This window comes from Apteryx mantelli, chromosome 7 (assembly GCF_036417845.1).
Source record: "Apteryx mantelli isolate bAptMan1 chromosome 7, bAptMan1.hap1, whole genome shotgun sequence".
NCBI classification, from domain to species: Eukaryota; Metazoa; Chordata; class Aves; order Apterygiformes; family Apterygidae; genus Apteryx; species Apteryx mantelli.
Genome location: NC_089984.1, coordinates 4,514,827 through 4,533,077, shown reverse-complemented (window position 1 = coordinate 4,533,077; position 18,251 = coordinate 4,514,827). Strand labels below are relative to the sequence as shown.

At 42.1% G+C, this 18,251-nt stretch overlaps 1 protein-coding gene across 1 annotated transcript in view; it reads left to right on the top strand.

Annotated features, from left to right (window-relative positions):
• The window catches only part of LOC106485155 (protocadherin-15-like), a 335,439-nt gene that overhangs the window by 39,198 nt on the left and 277,990 nt on the right, over positions 1–18,251 (top strand). Inside the window, exon 2 of the mRNA XM_067299667.1 lies at positions 6,288–6,407. Within this exon, the coding sequence (XP_067155768.1) occupies positions 6,317–6,407 (91 nt within the window). The 5' untranslated portion in view covers positions 6,288–6,316. The remainder of the gene's footprint in view (positions 1–6,287; positions 6,408–18,251) is intronic.

Here is an 18,251-nt window from a genome sequence, read left to right as displayed (position 1 = left end):
GCTGAACATCATTTCTACTGTGTGTGTGTATACATGTATATATGTGTCTTAATTCTGAAATTGCTTTATTTTGACCTATTTTACCAGAGCTAACAAAAAGCTCTTATTATTCCGGGATGTATTTAGCACTATTTTTGATGTTTTGGCTTGACGCAAGTGTTTAAAGATAGGATCATCTTTAAATATATGTTAGTCTTGGGGAAGACGGACAGAATTAAATTCCTGTAACAGTGCTTAAAATGAATCGGCAGCAAAAGTAAATCATTGCACTTAATTGCTCATCAGTGTTTCCCCAACAAATTTTACAGCCGTCGATAACGTTGATGGATGGCAGTTGAAGCAGATGCGGTCGTACTCCTGTCTCGCAAAACAGAAAAGCGAATGGAGGCAGAACCTCTGCGGCCGCTTAGCCGTGGTATGCTCATGCCGAGGGCCGCGTACGTGCGTGACAGCAGCTGCTGCCGGGACGCCGGAGGCCCTTTTTGGAGCTGGTCGTCCCTGGGCAGGGTGGGAGCCCTGAGATGGCTCCCGGCTTTGCTGCTTTTGTTATTGCTGGTGTCCTGAACAGCATCAGCTCCCTGCCCTCAAGGTAAGGAATTGGTCTTTGGCCAGGAATAAAATGTATTTAGCTTGTGGTGCTGCGGAGCTGAGTTGTGTGTCTGAGCATGTTATTTTGGTGTTATTTTGGTTTTTTTGTTGTTTTTTCCAGCTTACAATTCATGTGTTTCACTCCTATGAGAATCTCTTAGCTGGTGAGAGCTTGGGTGGGATCTGGGAAAACGCTGGACGTCAAACATACGGAGACTTCAAAAATACTGCGTTCTTTCCATTGGGTCGATACTAAAATCTTTCTTAGTTTTCACTTTGAGAAAACCTTGGATTTACTCCTGTCCCTCGAGTGAGCCCCAAGAATGATCCTTGGAGGGAAACAGCCCTGGTAGGGGAGAAGCTGGGAGAGGCTTCTGGCATATCATCCCAAACTTGTTTTACAGTAAAATCCGTGAAACTTATCTTTTACTTTGTACTCTTATATCAATTTTAATTGCCATTATTAACCAGTAAAATAGCCTGTACTTTAATGGTTTAATTTCAACCATAAATACATGCTTTGTAAAGACCAAGATAGTTGCGGAACTAAAATACTTCTAAGTAATATGATTATATTTCCTCTAATGTTTTTAGATTAAGCAGTTTGTGTTACTTTTTTAATAGAAAAAATCTTCTAGTAATGGTGCAAGGATGTTTTAGGATGTTTTTTTTCCCCCTATTCTCTTTCTATAGCCCACTGTTGGCAAAGTGGTAGCACAACGTGATGCAGACCTTAAACTTCTATTAGTCAAGTGGTTGAAGCCTCCCAGGGGAGCAAAGTTGTTTTACATGTTAAGTACACAGAGAGGGTTGAGAAGCTGAATATGTTTATAATATGTCTGCATTAAAAAAACCTGGATTTGCAGAAGAAATTGGCCATCCTGTTTACCCACCTGTGATTAAGAGGATGTAATACCGTTAATCCCACTCATGGCTGGATTGCTCTTCGAAAACGCAGAAAAATAAGTCGAGCAATTGCAGCTAATGATGGAAGCAGGAAACAAAAATCCTTCTCTATCCCTACCTCGAATATTCTCTAAAAGCTTTTTTCTTTTTTTCTGTTTTTGGTAGTCTGGTTGGCATTTCTCTGAGCAAACCCGCGTATACTTAGCAATCTTCTCTCTCTGCTGTGGAAATTAGCAGCGTGCTACGCGAAGTGTTAATATAGTCCATTTATAGTACCTTCTGCCGGCAGGGGGATTTAAAAAGTGCTTTCGAGATGTCGCCTACTGCGAATCGGGCCATATGCACATCAGCTGCTGTTGCTATATAGAAGGAAAATGAAGCACTTTTAGTAGTGACGGAGTGTAGCAAAGCACCAGCTACTCTGTTTCGACATGTGGACTATTGAAGTGAACATATGAATTTCCACCTAGAAATATAAATTGCCCTTTAATTCTTTATTTTTAAATTGCCCTTCATGTCTAGGAACCGTGTAATCGTTCAGGCTAGCTCTAAGTGAGCTCGAAGCGCTGTCGCTGATATTTTAAATTAATTTTGAGCTAACGTGGACGCAAGCAACAGCGTTAGCAATATTTGAAGATATCGTGCTTTGGCTTTGAAATGCCTTGTTTTGGCAATGGCTGTGCGGCGCATGGAAAAGCGATCGTTTCTGTAAGAAAGACCAAAAAAGGAAAAAAAAAGTTTCAGACAGGGTCTGTGGACTAAACCAAGCTGTTAAGGGCTAACGGGAATCCGGGCTGGGAGGAAAGTGTGAATTACTTGGAGGCCGATGTATAGAACGTACTCGGGAGTTTTAACTTGCAGATGAAAACATATTTTCACATCGTTTTTGACGTAAGCTGTCATTGGATTTTTTTTCCTTCAATTTTTGTGCATTTGCTTTCCAAACATGCTGAAATGCAGCTGAGAACTGAAGACGAGAGCAACTTTAGAGGAGGAGAAGAGCCGCGGACGCAGCGCGGGTGTCGTGCCGCTTTCCCAAGTCAGCCCGCCCCTTTCGGCAGGCGGAGACTCGGCGTCCACGGAAAGGGAAAGGTCTGTGGGCGCGCCTGGTCTCGCAGGTCTTTGGGAGAAAGGATGGTTCACGCGTACGCGGTGTTCGGGCAGTGTTTGAGGGGAGCAGAGCTGCAGGTCGGGCTCGGAGGGGCGGCGCTGCCTTCCCTCACGGGCCCTGGGGGCGGCCGCGCTCGGCAGCCGCCTCAGGAGCGCGGAGATGGCGGGCAGGTGGTTTCATGGGCCGTGGCTCAAACTGAGCCGGGAACCTCATCAGACTGCAAAGCAAAGTCATCTCCTTTTTGGCTTCTGTAAGGGGCTTGCTTTGTTTTTTGGGTTTTTTTTGTTTTTTTCTGACGTTTCTGATTTATTAGGGCACCAGATCCCTCACAGAATAAGCATTTGCACTTCAGAGACTGCTGCTTTCTGTGTCTACAGTCTTGAAAAGAGTTCGTCTGGTGGTCAGTAATACAAATGAGTCTCACAATAAAATCATCCACTGTATATTTTTTTTCCTATTTTTAAACAATTTGGTACATTATTCTTAAATTGTTTATTGGGTGCTTTCATATTTTATCACAATTGTAATATACAAACAACAGCACTAGAAAAAAATGTACAACTTTTCCTCCTTGGAGGAGTTCTGGCTGTTGAAGTAAATAGCATCCATGTAAATAGGTGTTTAATTGTTTTTAAAACCCGCTGTTATTCATCCAATCATGGCAGTTTCACAGGAGCTGCTGTACTTTGATGTGTATATTTATTAAATGCCAATTTTTTTTATATTTCTACTGAATAAATACGTACTTAAGGATTGCTTTTAAGTATGTGCTTTTTCCCTTGGGGTGAGTTTGAAGCCCTGTTAGTGTTTTGCTTCCAAGTTGTTTTCAAACTTGCTCTTCCTGGTGAGGAATCACTTGCAGTTGCTCCTATGTGCTACTACTATAGCCTGCACCTAAACTGAAGTCTTAGGTGCAGATAGGTCAATTCTGCTCTGAATGTGATGCCTTCAATGCCAGATAGTGGAGTAAATATGTTCACGGATATTGTCATATCATTAGACTTTAAGTATTCATGGTGTTTGCGTGTGAGAACTTTTTTTTGGAGTTATTTCCAATACAGTTTTATTTCTTAAGTTTTTTTGAGGTGCTGCTTGTATAGATGTCTCCATTACTAGCTGGCATGTTGGCTGACTCGGTGTGGCCAAAACCAAACTAAAACTAAATCCAGCCCCGAGCCGAGGAGACGGGATTGCTCCTTGGAGTGTGCTTGTGCCAGTTAGTCGCAGCTGAGCTGTAAACATCTCCGGTGACTGGCTGCTGCCGCTCCTCCGGGGGGAAATATGTGTGTATCTGTGGTTTTCTTCACGTCTGTACAGTCAAATGTGGAATGCTCCCGAGGGAACGTTCCTTGAAACTTTTAATTTCTGTCATGCATGCACTTAAAAAACAAAACAAAAGTTATTTATTCAAAATATTATGCGCTTGGGTGTGTAACTGAATGTTACCATGGGCAATGAGAAGCTTAAGTTTTTCTGCAGCAACATTTTGACTATTATTCAGGAAAACAGTCTCGTACAGATACTGTATTTTCTTCCTCCGCAGACTTTTTCCATTATCGATCCATAATCGTCCTTTGTCCGTCATGTCGGATTGCGTGTGTGAAGCTCGGTGTTGTATTTCTTATAGGATTGTTCTACTTCTTGGTACTTCATAGTAACTTTGGGGTGGTTTTGAACTACGTTTGATTTAGCAGAATTTGCTTAACTTTGGTAAGGATATTCTTTGGAAATATGGATTTTCAAAGTTGTAAAATGAACTCTCTGGGGTCTCCGAAGTGCATACTCACGTTTCTTTCTAGGGCTCGTACGTGTAGCCTGCATATAGACATGATCTTTCCTAGACTGACCTGAAGAAACTAATACCATCTCCTAAGCTGCTTGTTTTATTTTTCTGAGATGTAAAAATTTGGAAGCACGTGGGCAGCAAATGCCACCTGCTGTAATAGTAATGCTTTGTATTTGAACTGAAAAAGCTAACCTCCTGAGTGTGTTCTTCAAGCGAGGGATTTTTATCTTGTTTCCCTTAGGAAAGAACTAGCTGCTCTTTTCCTCTATTGGCAAAACGCTTGTCAAGTCCAAAGCTTCCTCGTCATAGCTGCAGAAGTAGCACGGCTTTAAATATCTGATTTTTCTCATGGAGAACTGGATCTCTGCTGAGATTCCCATCACATGTGGGGGAACAACAGGCCCTGTAAGAAAGGCCAGAAATTCTCATTTGAGCTGTATCTGCTGGAGCTGGAGGCCAAGTGTTGCAAAAGTGCTGGTGGAGGCGGGGGAAGACGGGTGCTTTGGCTTGGTGCTTACGCAGTTGTCATTGCAGGGCTGCAATTCATGAATTCGTGTCACCTTGAGATGTCTTGTCAAGACCGCTGAGATTTGTCTAGCCTGAAACCAAAGCGAATGGTCCCACTGCTTCAGGTGGACAGGGTGCATCCTTGTTTATTGGGTTTTCTTCCTCACTGTCTGTTTCTGATACTGAATTTCTGTATTAAAATCCACCGGAATGCAACATGTCGAGTATGATCTCTATATAAATTCCTCAAGTCTCAATCCAGTTTATTGAACTTAACTCCTTGCTTTTCTTATCCTTTTGAAAAACCTGATTTTTCTTCCAGAACAGTAATATGTAATTAATTTTGCTCTTTCTGAAGAAGAGCAGGTTATGTCCCAGCACTGCTTCCTTCATATTGATGTTTTTGAACATTTTGCATTTGAAAATGATAGCACAACTTCAGCCTGGTCCCACTGGTGGTGGATCAGGCTGTGTTAATTTAAGGCTGTTAAGTAGGAGGGAATTGTCTGTTGTTTGACTTTGAATGAAATTGAGGCATTTTATAACCACGATAGAAAGTTATAAGCAGAAAAGGGCAATGAAATGAATTGAGTGCTTTGCTTGGGAAAACTGACAGCGCTTAAGCTTTTGTTTAAAGAGAGTTTCTCTTTACAGTGCTTTAAGTCTCTCTCTGCTTCATGCTTGTGTTGCTTCAGAAGTTCATTGCATTTGCCACCATGTTGTTTTTTTTTTAATGTGAAGAAATATTTTAAATAATTCAGTTCTGGGCCACAGAAATATGTTAATTCTCTTTATTGGAGCAATAAAACAGAGCTTTATGCAACTTTCTGATGTTACTTGCTCTAAATATGCTTTGGAGTTCATCCAGACCTGTCTTGGCCGGTTTACTCTCCTGATTATTATTTTTTTTAATTTTATCTTACTTTTTTTTTCCTTTGCTGGGCATGGACCAGCAGTCTGCCTTATTGGACAAGGTCATCTGCTTAGTTCCCTCATGTCTTTGCTGGGAGAGGTTCTGCTGGGTGATGTCTTTGAATCCAGGGCCCCTGCTGACTTGCAATTGAGATCAGTTTTAATGAGCAGAACTTCTCTGATGCAGTCTCTTCTTCAAAGTGCTTTAAAGCAGTAAGAATAAAATATTTATTTGCTGGAAATGATGGCTGACTTAAGCAAATGCAGGGTGGTTGCTTTGAGGGCTGTGCGCGCATCATTATCAAGTTAATATGTATATATGTGTGTATTAATGGTGCTAACGTTGCTTGTTTTTAAGTGTTGCACTATTACAGATGTGTGATATACCTAGTTACCTCTGAAATAATTTGTAATCGCTCACTTCCATGTAGGATTTTTGATAAATGCATTTATCAAATCTTGCTTTTTTCCTTTCAGGTCTGCCTTGAGTGAAGCTTGACAAAAAGATGTTACAGCGGTTTTGTCTCTGGAAGCGGTTAGCTGTAGGGATTGCCGTCGCTACCGTCCTGGCGGCTTGTTTGGCCCAGAATGACGAAGGTAAGGGTTTTGGAGCGGGGGCTCTCTATTTGGAAATAGAGAGTTGGAGCACTTGGAACGGGAACTTGAGAGAGAATTTGGAGTGGGCTGCACGTCTAGCTGGCCAAAAGCTTGAGAAAAGACCCCAAGTGAGGGTCCTTTAGAGAAATAATACTTCAGAAATCCTAAAATGATGTGGCTGCAATAGCCCATGTTCATCTTCACAGTGTCTTTGGATTTAATTAAGAAATATCAGAAATGCATTCTGCTAACTACCTATGATAATAATTTAAAAAAAAAAAAACAGGTGCAGATACTTGATGTTTTTGGAACAATTCTAAATTGAAGATCTGAGTTTGACAGATGCTTATTCTTAAATAATCTCAAGTATAATGAAGGGGTTAAGAAAAAGGTGTGAATATGGGTTTATAATGTCCGTAATGAGATTGTATGTTATTTGTGGGTCTTATGCGTTTCCTGTAGGTAAGTTGTAACAATGCATTCGTATTTACAATTTGTGCTTGCCACACAGTTTTCTCTTAGAAAACTATATGTTGGTAGATACATTAGAACAGTTATGTATTAGAATAGTTTTGCTTTTGTGAGAAATGTGTCATCATACTTGAATTTTTCTTGTTTTCACATATCAAATAGAAAGTATTCCTTCCCGCTCTATTAACTGTTTTCTAAATGGCCTTTTATTCCCTTCTGTCCCCCAGCCCAACCCTGTATTTTGCTTGATGTGCGTGATAAACAAGAAAACCTAATTAAATCCCATCCTTTTTTGCATCACGGCGTTACAGCTGTCATTCTTGACACTGAAGCGAGGTGGATGAGCTGCTCGTGCGTTTTAGCTACTTGATCTACGCTCGGATATAATGAGCTTGCTTTTAATCGCTTGGAGTGGAGGAGCGGGGCGATTACCCTTTGCGGCGCGGGACCCGGTGCTGGTTGCCAGCTGCTCTTGGAGCAGCAAAACAGTGGAGTGGAGGGAGGCGAAGCCTCACGGCGGCACGGGGCAAGGAACTGGATGTCGGAGAGCAAGGGGAGGAGAACGGGACGATGGGATCATGTTATTATTCGTTAATGACAGTGTGATTGAAAACACTGCAGTGTACTGGCTTCCTTATTTAAAAGCCTGTAAAGGATATAACTGAAGAGTTAGTGGTCTGTTGCTCATATATCTGTCTGTGTGCTGGGGTCACGTGGTCAGAGAGCACCTGTGCAGCTTTTTTGCTGTGTTTCAGATGTTAATGAGAACAAATGAACGTGGCATCACCTTGACAGGTAGCAATCGCAGTGGCAACTCGGCTAATGAGTATTCTTATCATTTCTATGAAGATTGCCTTGCACCATTTTGACTTCTTTCTTGGCTTCTTACATTGAAAGTTTGGAATAATCTTATGAGAACTTTGCAATAAAACTTTCACTCATATCGCTACAAAATGTAGAAGACTTAAGTTCAGAATCTATTAATGTGGATGATGCTCACAATAAGTTAACAGTCTATTTAATCCTATAATCTAATCTAATATCAGCCTGTTCCAAGACAGTTTCCAGACTGTATCTGTGTTTTCAAACTTTCTTTCAGTCCATTAACTTACTCCGGCAGTTCAATGTTTTCTTTCTGAGCTGATGTTTTAGAAGAGTTTGAAGTAGCCCACGCTAGTGTGGCTTCATGAAGATGCTCGTACTGGGCTCGTCTTTGGTCCTGGCTAAAGGAAATGGCACAAGCTAGAACTTGGTTTTAGTCTTGAAGATGTACTGCTTTACTGCGCCTGTTGTTAAATAAGTTGAATCGAGGGGGGCTTTCCTTTTCAGTGAATTATAAATTTGACTCGGAGAGCCAAGAACATTGTTTGTGTGCTGGGGGAGAAATTTGGAAATGCCTTTGCTTGAGCAACACGCAACAAGCCTCCCTTGATACGAACTCGAGAAGGAATTGAGTTCTGCCCCCTCAGGAATGTGTAAAATTAGCCAAAACAGAATGTTTAGTATCTTCAAAGTCATGTGTATAAATGTCACAATGCTATAATAGAGAAAAAATTTAAATGGAAATTATTTTAAGCTGTGTCATGGAGCTGGTTAACTCAGCAAATGTCACCCACATAATGAGTCAATGCATATAAAAATTAGTTTGAAAGCTATTTCTCATAGCTAAGTATAAAGCCACATTCCATCTTTAAGTCACTGCAGACAATCACTTCAGTGTGCCTTGGACCAGGAGAGTTCCTTTAATTTACAATCAAAAAAATTCATAAATGAACATATAGAAGATATAATCTTCTAGCAATTACAACCAAGAATAGTGTTGCTGTTTTAACAGCGCAAGAATCATGAATACAAACATGAGAAATCAATTACTCCAGAAATTACGATCTATTTCTTTACGTCTAGTACGTGAATGATCTGTTTTCATGGTTGTATCTGGGCTTTTCAGTCACGTATATGCATTAGTGCATTTTGCTCCATTAGCTCTTACTTTCTCTATTTCAGATGTTCCTACTTGTCCTCCGAAGTTGTCAAATCTATCCCCAGCCACAGCAACTGATGATATTACAAAGTAGTTGTGAAAACTTTATCAAGAACTATTTTGAAAATATTTAGGCTTCTTTCTTCTGACTTCCTACTGGAAAGCTTTTACAGCTTTCATTCATTTGGCTCAGTGCCATTGACTTATTTGTAGCCTCAGTTTATTCCGGGCTTGTTAATAGTGCCTGTGTAATCGTTTGGTTTATAGGTAATCTTTGTCCATCGCTGATGTTTCTACTTGTCAGCCACAGAAATATCTAGAGAGCGATAATTCCCACTTTTGCTTATTAAAAGAAATAAATGTCTGTAGTCTTCCCTTGCAAAACGGGTTCCCCTTGTGATCCCAGTAATTAATCCCTGTTTCAGCTGAGACGGGTCTCTTGAACGTGGCCCCTCTGGGTGCTCTGGGTGAAATTTCAGTGGTGTGTTACTGTGCGTTTGTAGGGAACTCTGCCACCTTTCAGGACAAAGTACCTCTCTCAACTTAATCCGCTTGTCGCTTCCCTTTAGCCAGCTCCCTTCAGGTACTGCTTATGCTTCCTGTACTAATCCATCTTTTACAACTTAATAATTTCCCATGGGGCAGATATAAAATCTGTTAGTGAAATGCAGCTACTTTACAGCTGCTGCAGTCCCCTTGCTATAAATAAATAATAGTTTTCTTGTTGAAGAGATGCATTAAATGGCATTGCAGTCTCAATGTGCTATGGATAAACCCGTGCAGTGTTCTCCTCTATCCATTTCCTTGTCTGCATTATTCTTTTCCGCAGTCGTGTGGTATGCCAGAACAAATATAAGACTGTAGGTGGATGGGTAATGTGTTTTTAAAAAGCAAACAAACAAGCACGCAACTGTGTTCTCTTCCAGTTTGGCTGCCTCTGGTTTGCTCTTTTCCAGGCAGGAGGAATGTCACGCACACTTTCCTCGCTAATATTTTAGCTTAAATAAAAGTAGAAGTGTCAGTTATAGCCACACAATATGTGAAATTGGGTCAGCTACAACTTCTGCTATTTCTTCAGTGCTGCTCCAGTAGTAAACTCAAAAGCAAATTCTCAAGCTAAAAGAAGCAAGGAGGAAGGCTGGACACTGTGACTTGTTAAAAATACAATGTGTGTGTCTAGAAGGAACGTTTTAGCAGCAGTGTTTTTGGTCAGTAGAGAAGGCTGCTGAACGTAAAGGCTGTCTGTGGCTACTTTCATGCCATACCAGCCTGAGCCAGCAAAAATGGGCATTTGACAGCTCATCAACAGTCCTCAGGGCTTCAAGACTTGCTGTGTACCTGTCCCAGAGGATATAGCTGTGACCTGGGGTGTCCGGGAGTTTATCTTCTACTCTTGCAAGGTGAAAGAAAGGCAAATTCTGATCACTGTTTAAAAAACAAAATAAAACCAAAACCACCACCACAACAACAAAACCCTGAAGATGGACCAATGCAATTTTTAATTACAATTATTAATTGGGTTTTCAGAAGTGATTAATGGGATGGTTTGTGAAATTGCAGTGATCCGTTAATATGATGGTATTCATTAATATCTGAAGTATTTTTGGAGTTAGCATTTTCTTGGGGGGGGAGTGAGGGGGAAGAAGGGGGTTCTCCAGAAGTTGACCTTTTTCTTTTTATCTCCAAATGAATAAAAGGTTCATGAGAAGTTTCTACCACTGAGAGAAGACTGGGTCTGTGGGGGTGGCTAGTTTAAAAGCAGACTGAAACTAAAGACAGGCCTCACTTGCTTCCACATTAAGGTATTTGGCCTATGTATCAAGGGTATGGAAACCCTTACGGGATCCTTCAGTTAGAATTAAGAAAAATTCCCTTGAGCTCATCCTGTTGTTGGTAAGTCAGTCCTGCAATCCAGCCGAAAGCAGGTGACGCCTGCCACCGGCAGAGATGCTGCGGCGCTTGCCAGAACAGGGGGCGGCTTTTCTCAAGTACTCGGAGACCTTGTTGCAAGGTGAAGCTGGTGGAACGAGCGACTTCGCTGCTCTTTTTGATCAGACTCTTGACGTTGTCAGAAATGTAACCAGAGTTGCAGAGAGAAGTTTCCACAAATAGGTACGTAGTTCTGATTTTTAGCACGAATAGTAGGGATCCAGGTTTTCCCAGCGAGTAAGATCACAAAACAGCTTTTTGGAAACTTGAATGGATTCATGCACTTATTCATGGAATTGCATATATTAGCCTGGCAGAGCAAACTAAACAGAATATAGCAACTGAACAGCTTTGAAGAACGTTTTCAGAGGTGGGATGTATCAGGAAGGCAAGTGATTTATTTGAGCATGAATTTCCAAAGGCTCCCAAGGGAGCTGAGTGCTTAGGAGCTATGACTGAGCCAAACCTAGCTGTGCACTTCATCTTCCGTTTAGTGGAAGAGGGGAAAAAAAACCCCGTGGGAATCTCTCAAATCTTATTTGCTGGATGGCTTATTGGGACTCAAAGGATATATTGTAGGGATAAACGGTAGGTGTTTGAGACTGTGGTGCAAGGCGGCCAATTGCTTGGACCCCAGGCTGCAGTTTAACGTTGTACTTAGCTGCTTGGGGTCCTGGCCGGGTGCCCAAAGAGGTGGTCCTGCTCCTCCAGCTCCTTGCTCTGCACTCCCGACTCCTCCTGCACTTTGAAAGCTTGGCACTACAGCTTTTGGGGGCTATTTTTTGTGGGCTCAGTACTTGCCCTGTAGCTGCACAGTGGCCAGTTCTGAGGCAAGGGAGGGTGCTACCAAGTCTGGAAGGCCTTAGCAGCAGCTTCCAGGTTAGGCCTAATTTAAAGCTGTATCTCACTTTCCTGCTGCCTTGCAAAGTCTGCGTTTTGGTGCAAGAGTGAACACCCCTCTCACCAGCTTACGCGCTTACAAAATGTTGGACTAATTGAGGTGAAGTCCACGTGTAGCTAGTGCTGGCATCTGAAATGCAATGAAACTTCTTTAGTATGCAGGAAAGCAGTAATTGGTTTGTTCACTCTGTGTAATCTCTGCATTTGTTGTGAGCTCTGCCGCTTTGCTCTGCTGCATGCAGATGATCCCTCTTCTGACAAGGATTTTGGAAAGAAGCTGCCCTCCTAGTTTTTGGAGTTCAGCCGTTAGTTTCTCTGAAGGGCTTTGTTCTTCAAAACGTAGTTGATGGGACTTCCTGAAGTGCTGCTGGCAGCATTTTGGCTCTGCAGCAGTTGGATTTCCCTTAGGCAAGAGGTGACCTAAATTGTGGAAATGTGGGCACGTGAGACAAGCTTCATCTTAACACCTCCAAGGTTCAGCTCTTGGTCCCCTGAGAGAGGGGACTAATGACCCTGTGTGGTCACTCTGATGATGCCAGGAGGGAGCTGTTTGCCAGGAAAGGACAAATCCTTGCCCTTTGGCAAGAGAGATTGCCTCGTGCCACGTTCCTCGCTGCACCTAGCCTGTGGGCTCTAGCTGGGAAGGAGCCTCTTATAGACACTGACCTACCAAGTTCTTGGTTTTTACTCAGCCTTGCTCTTTGCAATGTGTGGTATCAGATTTTTATTTCCTGGATTATACGATAGCAAGCACTGATGTCCTGAAAGTCTCTGAGCATGTGGCCGAGCTTGAGCCATCACGTGATATGGGAAGCTGTGAATCACCCTTAATCCTCTGAGGGACCAGGTCCCCTTTCTGAAAGAGAGAGATTCACAACTTGGAGGGGAATACCTGGTGCAGGGGGAAGCCGAAACCCTCGTGAAAGGGTGCTGGCGCAGCTTGCGTCCCCTCTGCAAGAGTGACTTGGACTTGGCACTTATGTAGAATAAGCTGCAACTCCAGTGATGTTGAGCTGAGCACTTAAATGCAGTGATGGTTGTATCTGCCTGCACTCACATGTTGGTTTATGGCCTTACAGAGCATAAGCTGAGCAGAGCTGACCCCTGCATTGGTCATTCTTGGTCATTCATTGGTCTTTGTGCTTTAATGCTAACGTTTGAAAGACACTGGCATCTTGGTGACTGGAGAGGTGCCTTAATCTTTTTTTAATTAGCTGTGCAAATTTATTTGTAACATTTGGAGGTGGTCTTCAGAAGATCTGTTACCTTGACAACTCCACAGTTCTGGTTTGCTGTTCTTGGCTAGTATCTCGTACTAGCCTCAAAAGCAAAAACACGACGAGCAACGAAACCTGGACCGTGAAGGCTTTAAGTTGCCAAACGCGCCTGAAAAGGAGCAGGGGGGGAAATGGGGGTTGACCTGGGAGGAGGAGATGGCGAAGAAGGCATTGGTGTCTTTGCTCTAGCAGGGCTGGCACGGTGCCCGTCATGGGACGGGCCTGCGGCTTGGTGGCCGGTTCGGCGAGGGCTGCCCCTGTTCCCCCGGGTGCGACTGTGTGCCGAGCTGGCATCCGCAATGTTAAGAGCATAGGCTTTTGTGTCTCTTTCCAAACAACAGAACCATTTTTCATTTGTTTAGAAAATATCTATCTATCTATGTATATCTCCTTTGAAGGTGGCATATTTCTCAGAGTTGTTGGAAAACTTGATGTGACTTCTGAGATCATTTCTTATTTAAAACTATTTATGTATAGGTATCATTTGTGAAGAGTATTGCTTCAATTACGGATGAAAAAAAGATGAAAATATAAAGATCTCTTTTGAGCTCTTTCAATAATGTAGCTTATACATGCTATACCCATCCAAGATGCTTCAAAATGCGAATCATCTCTGATAGAGCAGGCCGGCAGTGAAGCGGTTTTGCTTCAATTAACTTATGCATCAGGAATGCAGCTCTTAACGACATTGATAACCAGGACGAGTTTTCTGTTTTATCTGGCGACAAGGATATCGTTGGCATCTGATTGAAGAGCAGGTTGTCCTGGAGAGGCATCCAATTACAATAGCAATAAATATGAAATTGTAGCCGCACTAAGATCAGTTGTTGTCTGGGGCGGGAGGAAGGGGCCAACAGGGCTTTTTTCCAGGGGAGGTGTTGACTTTCTTCTGTTGATTACTTCATATGTACAAATTCACCTTGAAGCAGGTTTTCTGCAGGAGTTCAGGTTCTTCAGCCCCGCCGGAAGGTGGCTACATCTCCGGTCGGGTCTGAATTCGGGCCCCAGCTGCTGGTTTCGCTGGTGCAGAGCGCGTGGTGGGAACAGGCGGATGAGTCTGGGCTGTAATTGTAAAGAAGGACCTTTTGCAGCTCTGCCTGTTGCATTCATTTCAAAGTGATGATTTTCAGATTAGGGGAGCTAAGCTGCTCATCTGTTGCCTGTCATTAAAATTATACAGTGTTTTTTGTTTTTGTTTTTTTTTTCTTGACTAAAGCTAATGTAAACTCAGGAAGTTGCCAGGGATTTATACTGAATGCCTATGGGGAAGAAATCGCTGCAATTTTGAACTTTTTTTAAAAAAAAAACAGCCAACCCCCCTTTCCCACAAATATTGCTACGGTTGCTGAAGAGACTGCAATTTCCAGCTGTGCATCCTACGGTGTTGGGGGAAAAAAAATTTTTGGCCTTTCCAGCAGGTAGCACTATGGCGTTAGTGTATTATTTAATGTGAACTTAATAAAAACAGAGCGCACAGAACGGACCCAGAAAGATTATTGTCCTGAAGACTCTTTGCCCTTACGCACAGGAGCGATCACCGAGTTTCTTTCCATGCAAATATGCCCTTTCCCATGTGTTGTAGGAGATCTCTGTTGAAAGAGGAGAAAGTTTATGCTTGTGACAGGAGGAGAACTATTGGGAAAACTGAAGAAAGCAATAGGTAGATTTAAAAAAAAGTGTCTCAAAGTCTTTTTTCCCGAGTTCATCCTTTTTTGCAGCATTTATCAGACAGTGTATTGAGGCACAGCAAGCCTCACACTGGCACTGGGATGAATAGTTTCTATACATAGGCTGTGATGAACAGAAATCAAATACTTAAATAGCAGCAAATTATCGTGGCGCACCTAGTTAAACCCGATTGCAAGGTGATGGGCCGGAGAGTTGAAAAGGGGAATAAGGGAGAGAAATTGTGCTCTAGAATTTGATTTGTAGATGAATGGGGCTTCTCTGCAATTGGAGGCTAAACAGGCCTAATGCACATTATCCTTGGTAACCCATTTTCTTAGAAAGATGGCTGTTGAGGGAAAACTACTCAAAGTGGTTATTACCACAAAGCCATTTCGGTTTCCTTTTTCAAATGAAAGAGCAGCGAAGGTTATCACTTCTCATTTTGGAAACATCTGAATGTGGTTTCTGTTTGAGGTATTACTAACTGTTAAGCCTTTTAAAACATGTCCCTGCAGAACAGTAAATACTTTATTTACGTAGTGGTTTGCTTGATCCTGTAGCATCATACCGTAGTTTTAGTTATTGACCTCTTTCAACTTACTATTTTGCCTACAATATTGATACAATATTAGATATTTATTGGCCTTTTAAAGTTAGATTGAGTCTCACAATCTGTTGAGGGGGGAAAAAAACAAAATATCCCTAAAATTGTTGTTTTTCCTGTTCGGCTGTTAGAATAAGCTGTTTGCATTAACTGTTACACTGACAAGAAGGGTTTTTTATTGGTAGTATGAGCTCATTTTTGCAAGTCCTTGGTTTTGGCATTAACTGAACAATACGTACCTGCTAATTTCCCTGGTTCCCTGGTTTCTAGGTTAGGTGAGGGGACGGGCGTTAATCCTGTGACTGCTGTGCAACTCTTGCATGAGACTCACTCATGCACCTTATTTCTAAACAGAGTGTCTTAAACAACTGTTTTAAAGTTCTCTTCCAAATTATTCTCGGAGATGCTGAGCAGCTTTTTGAGCCAGAAGCGTGTGGTCTGTTTTTAGTGCGCAAAGCTTCACATGCCCAAGTTGGGCACTTCTGCTGTTTCTCTCTTTGTTGCTGCCTCCTTTTTCTTTCCAAGTTTACAGTTAGTGGTTTTTATCATGCAATTCATTGGGGGAAAAAAATGGTACTGCTCTAACTTCCTAGCAGTTTAAACATTTTGGAAGATGATGCCAAATTTTAAAAGATCCGAAGTGTTTATCACTGCAGATTCAGAATTTTTGGTAAGAGGCCTTAAACAGAGAAGGTTTGAAGTTTTTTACATGTGTTAGGTACACTGTGAGTTATATTTTCCATTGACTTTTTTTCCTCCTCCGTGTAGGAAAAAGGGTATTTGTGCATCATCTCTAGTTGAAAACAGTGTAATTATGGTATTTTATAACAAATGAAGCTGTGGCAAGTTTTAATCTTAAACTTTTTTCAGAAGCAGACATTACTCAATCAAGGATGGCTTGTTTTATGGTCCCTAATGGTCTTTGATAGACAGAGATTTTGTTTACAGCTGCTTCTTCACTGAAATGTCATATACTACGAGCTTGAAATGCCGTAGATGTGTTTCTTAAGGGAGGCCCACAAGGTATGTTTGCCCTAGCAGGAGATCTATTCCATATTCCATTAAATTGGACATCCGCGATTCCCGCTAAGCGTTACAGTACAGTACGCTACGAAAATACTTCCCATGTGTTACAGATAAGGCTCAGTAGCATCAACTTGGAGCTCTGCGAGTACTTGCTAACAAACTGTTTCCTCTTCTCTTTTCTGAATACCATCATAGTATCTTCTGCAAAAATCATATGGCTTCTGTCTAGAAATGTGGTCTGAGGAATAGCAGGGGAGTTTCTCTATTCCAAACTGTGCCGGGATAATTCCCAGATGAGCAAATAACGAAGGAGGCACAAGGGGGAGCTCACCAAAGAGGTCTTGCAATGCTGTGTGCAGCTTGCTTCGCCCAGCTGCGGTATTTTGCTTGCCGGGCTGCAGTAGTCATCGGCTTCTAGTATAAGGGTGAAGATGAGCCCAAAGATGTGGTTTTCTGGTGATATTAAATTACGCGCTGTTGCATTGACCTGAACTCTGAAATATTTCTTACCTGGGGAAAAGAAAAACCAATTGAATGACTTTTAAAGTGGAAATTGCCAATAGTTTAGAAGAAAACCAGGAATACTATGTCGCCGAGATCACGAGGAGAGCAAGGATCCTACAGCCACAAAAAATAGCAACCTCCTTTTTCTTCGATCCGCTCTAACGGCTCTTTCATATCTATTTGGCAGCATCTCAGAGGTGCGCTGGTGGTGTCCGCTCTTCAAATCCCAAGCGCCCGTCCTGCGGGAAGGCAATATTATTTTTCATTTAACGAGCTTTAGCACACGAACAATTAGGGAAGCGTAATTGAACGGCGCTCGTCAGGAAGATGCAGAAGCTTGCCTCGGGGATCCCGCTCAAGGCAATTGCTCCTCGTATCCACAGTTTTATCCGTTTAGTTAATAACCCTGGCGGGTACAGTGGCACGGGCTAGTGATTTTACAGCTCCAGGGGCTTAGCGGGTTTTTTTGGTTTGTTTTTAAGACCTGGGTTTATTCTGCTAAAGAGGTGCCAATTACCAGGTGATGAGGTCTCTGCTTGGCTGATAACGTTTGGGGCACTCAGAGAAACGCGATGGCAGCTACTGAATTTTAAATGTCTCTGAATCGCTCGCTATACGTGGCACCAATAAAGGCAGGTGTCAACAGACTGAGTGTCCCAGAATTAAATATAATCGTTGAAAACTGTGCAGAACCTGTTGCTGTCCGATAATTAAAATCGTTGCAAACATATCGACTAGGGAAGGTAAACTGAGTGCGCATACATTTGAATAAACAGCTTTTCCTCGCTGTCTAAAAATAGATTCGTAATAAGCCAGATTCTTCCCTGATTTAAAAAAAATACATTTCACATTCAAAGAATATAAACGTAATATTATCATACATAAATGATAATGATAGTAAAGTGCATACCCATGTTTTGCTTACAGTCCACATAGGGTAGAACCATTTATATAATTAAGTACTAGAGGTATGAAAAGAAAACGCCTTATTTGCTTCTTTTCCACTATAATCAATGTCTAGGGATTATTTTCCATCGTGCATCTGGCTAATGCAAAATTAATCAACCTCTCCATTACAGTCAGCCTGGGTACGGAGTAGTAGCGGCGTACATTTGTGTCGGGTGTAGTTGTTTCTCGGGGGCTGCTCAATAAAATCAAGAAAATTGAACTGCAGGGGATGGGGAGGGGAATAGTGTTTGAGACAACAACAGTGCCAAGAATCCCAATTTCAGTACCAACCCTGCAGAAATATCTGCGCAATCGCGGTCTCATCTGCAGGATTATTTTCAGTGCTATCTAGTGGGTAGTAACCTTACAGGAAGAAGGTGGAAACTTCTTGTATTTCCAGCTATAGAGATGAAAAGGAGAAGACCAGCTTGGAGACGTCACTTCTCTCCTCCGGCTGGTGGCCTTGATGTAGCCTGTGTGTTCAAATCATTATTATTACTTTTTAATTTATGGAAAGCCATCTCCTCTTCCTTGCC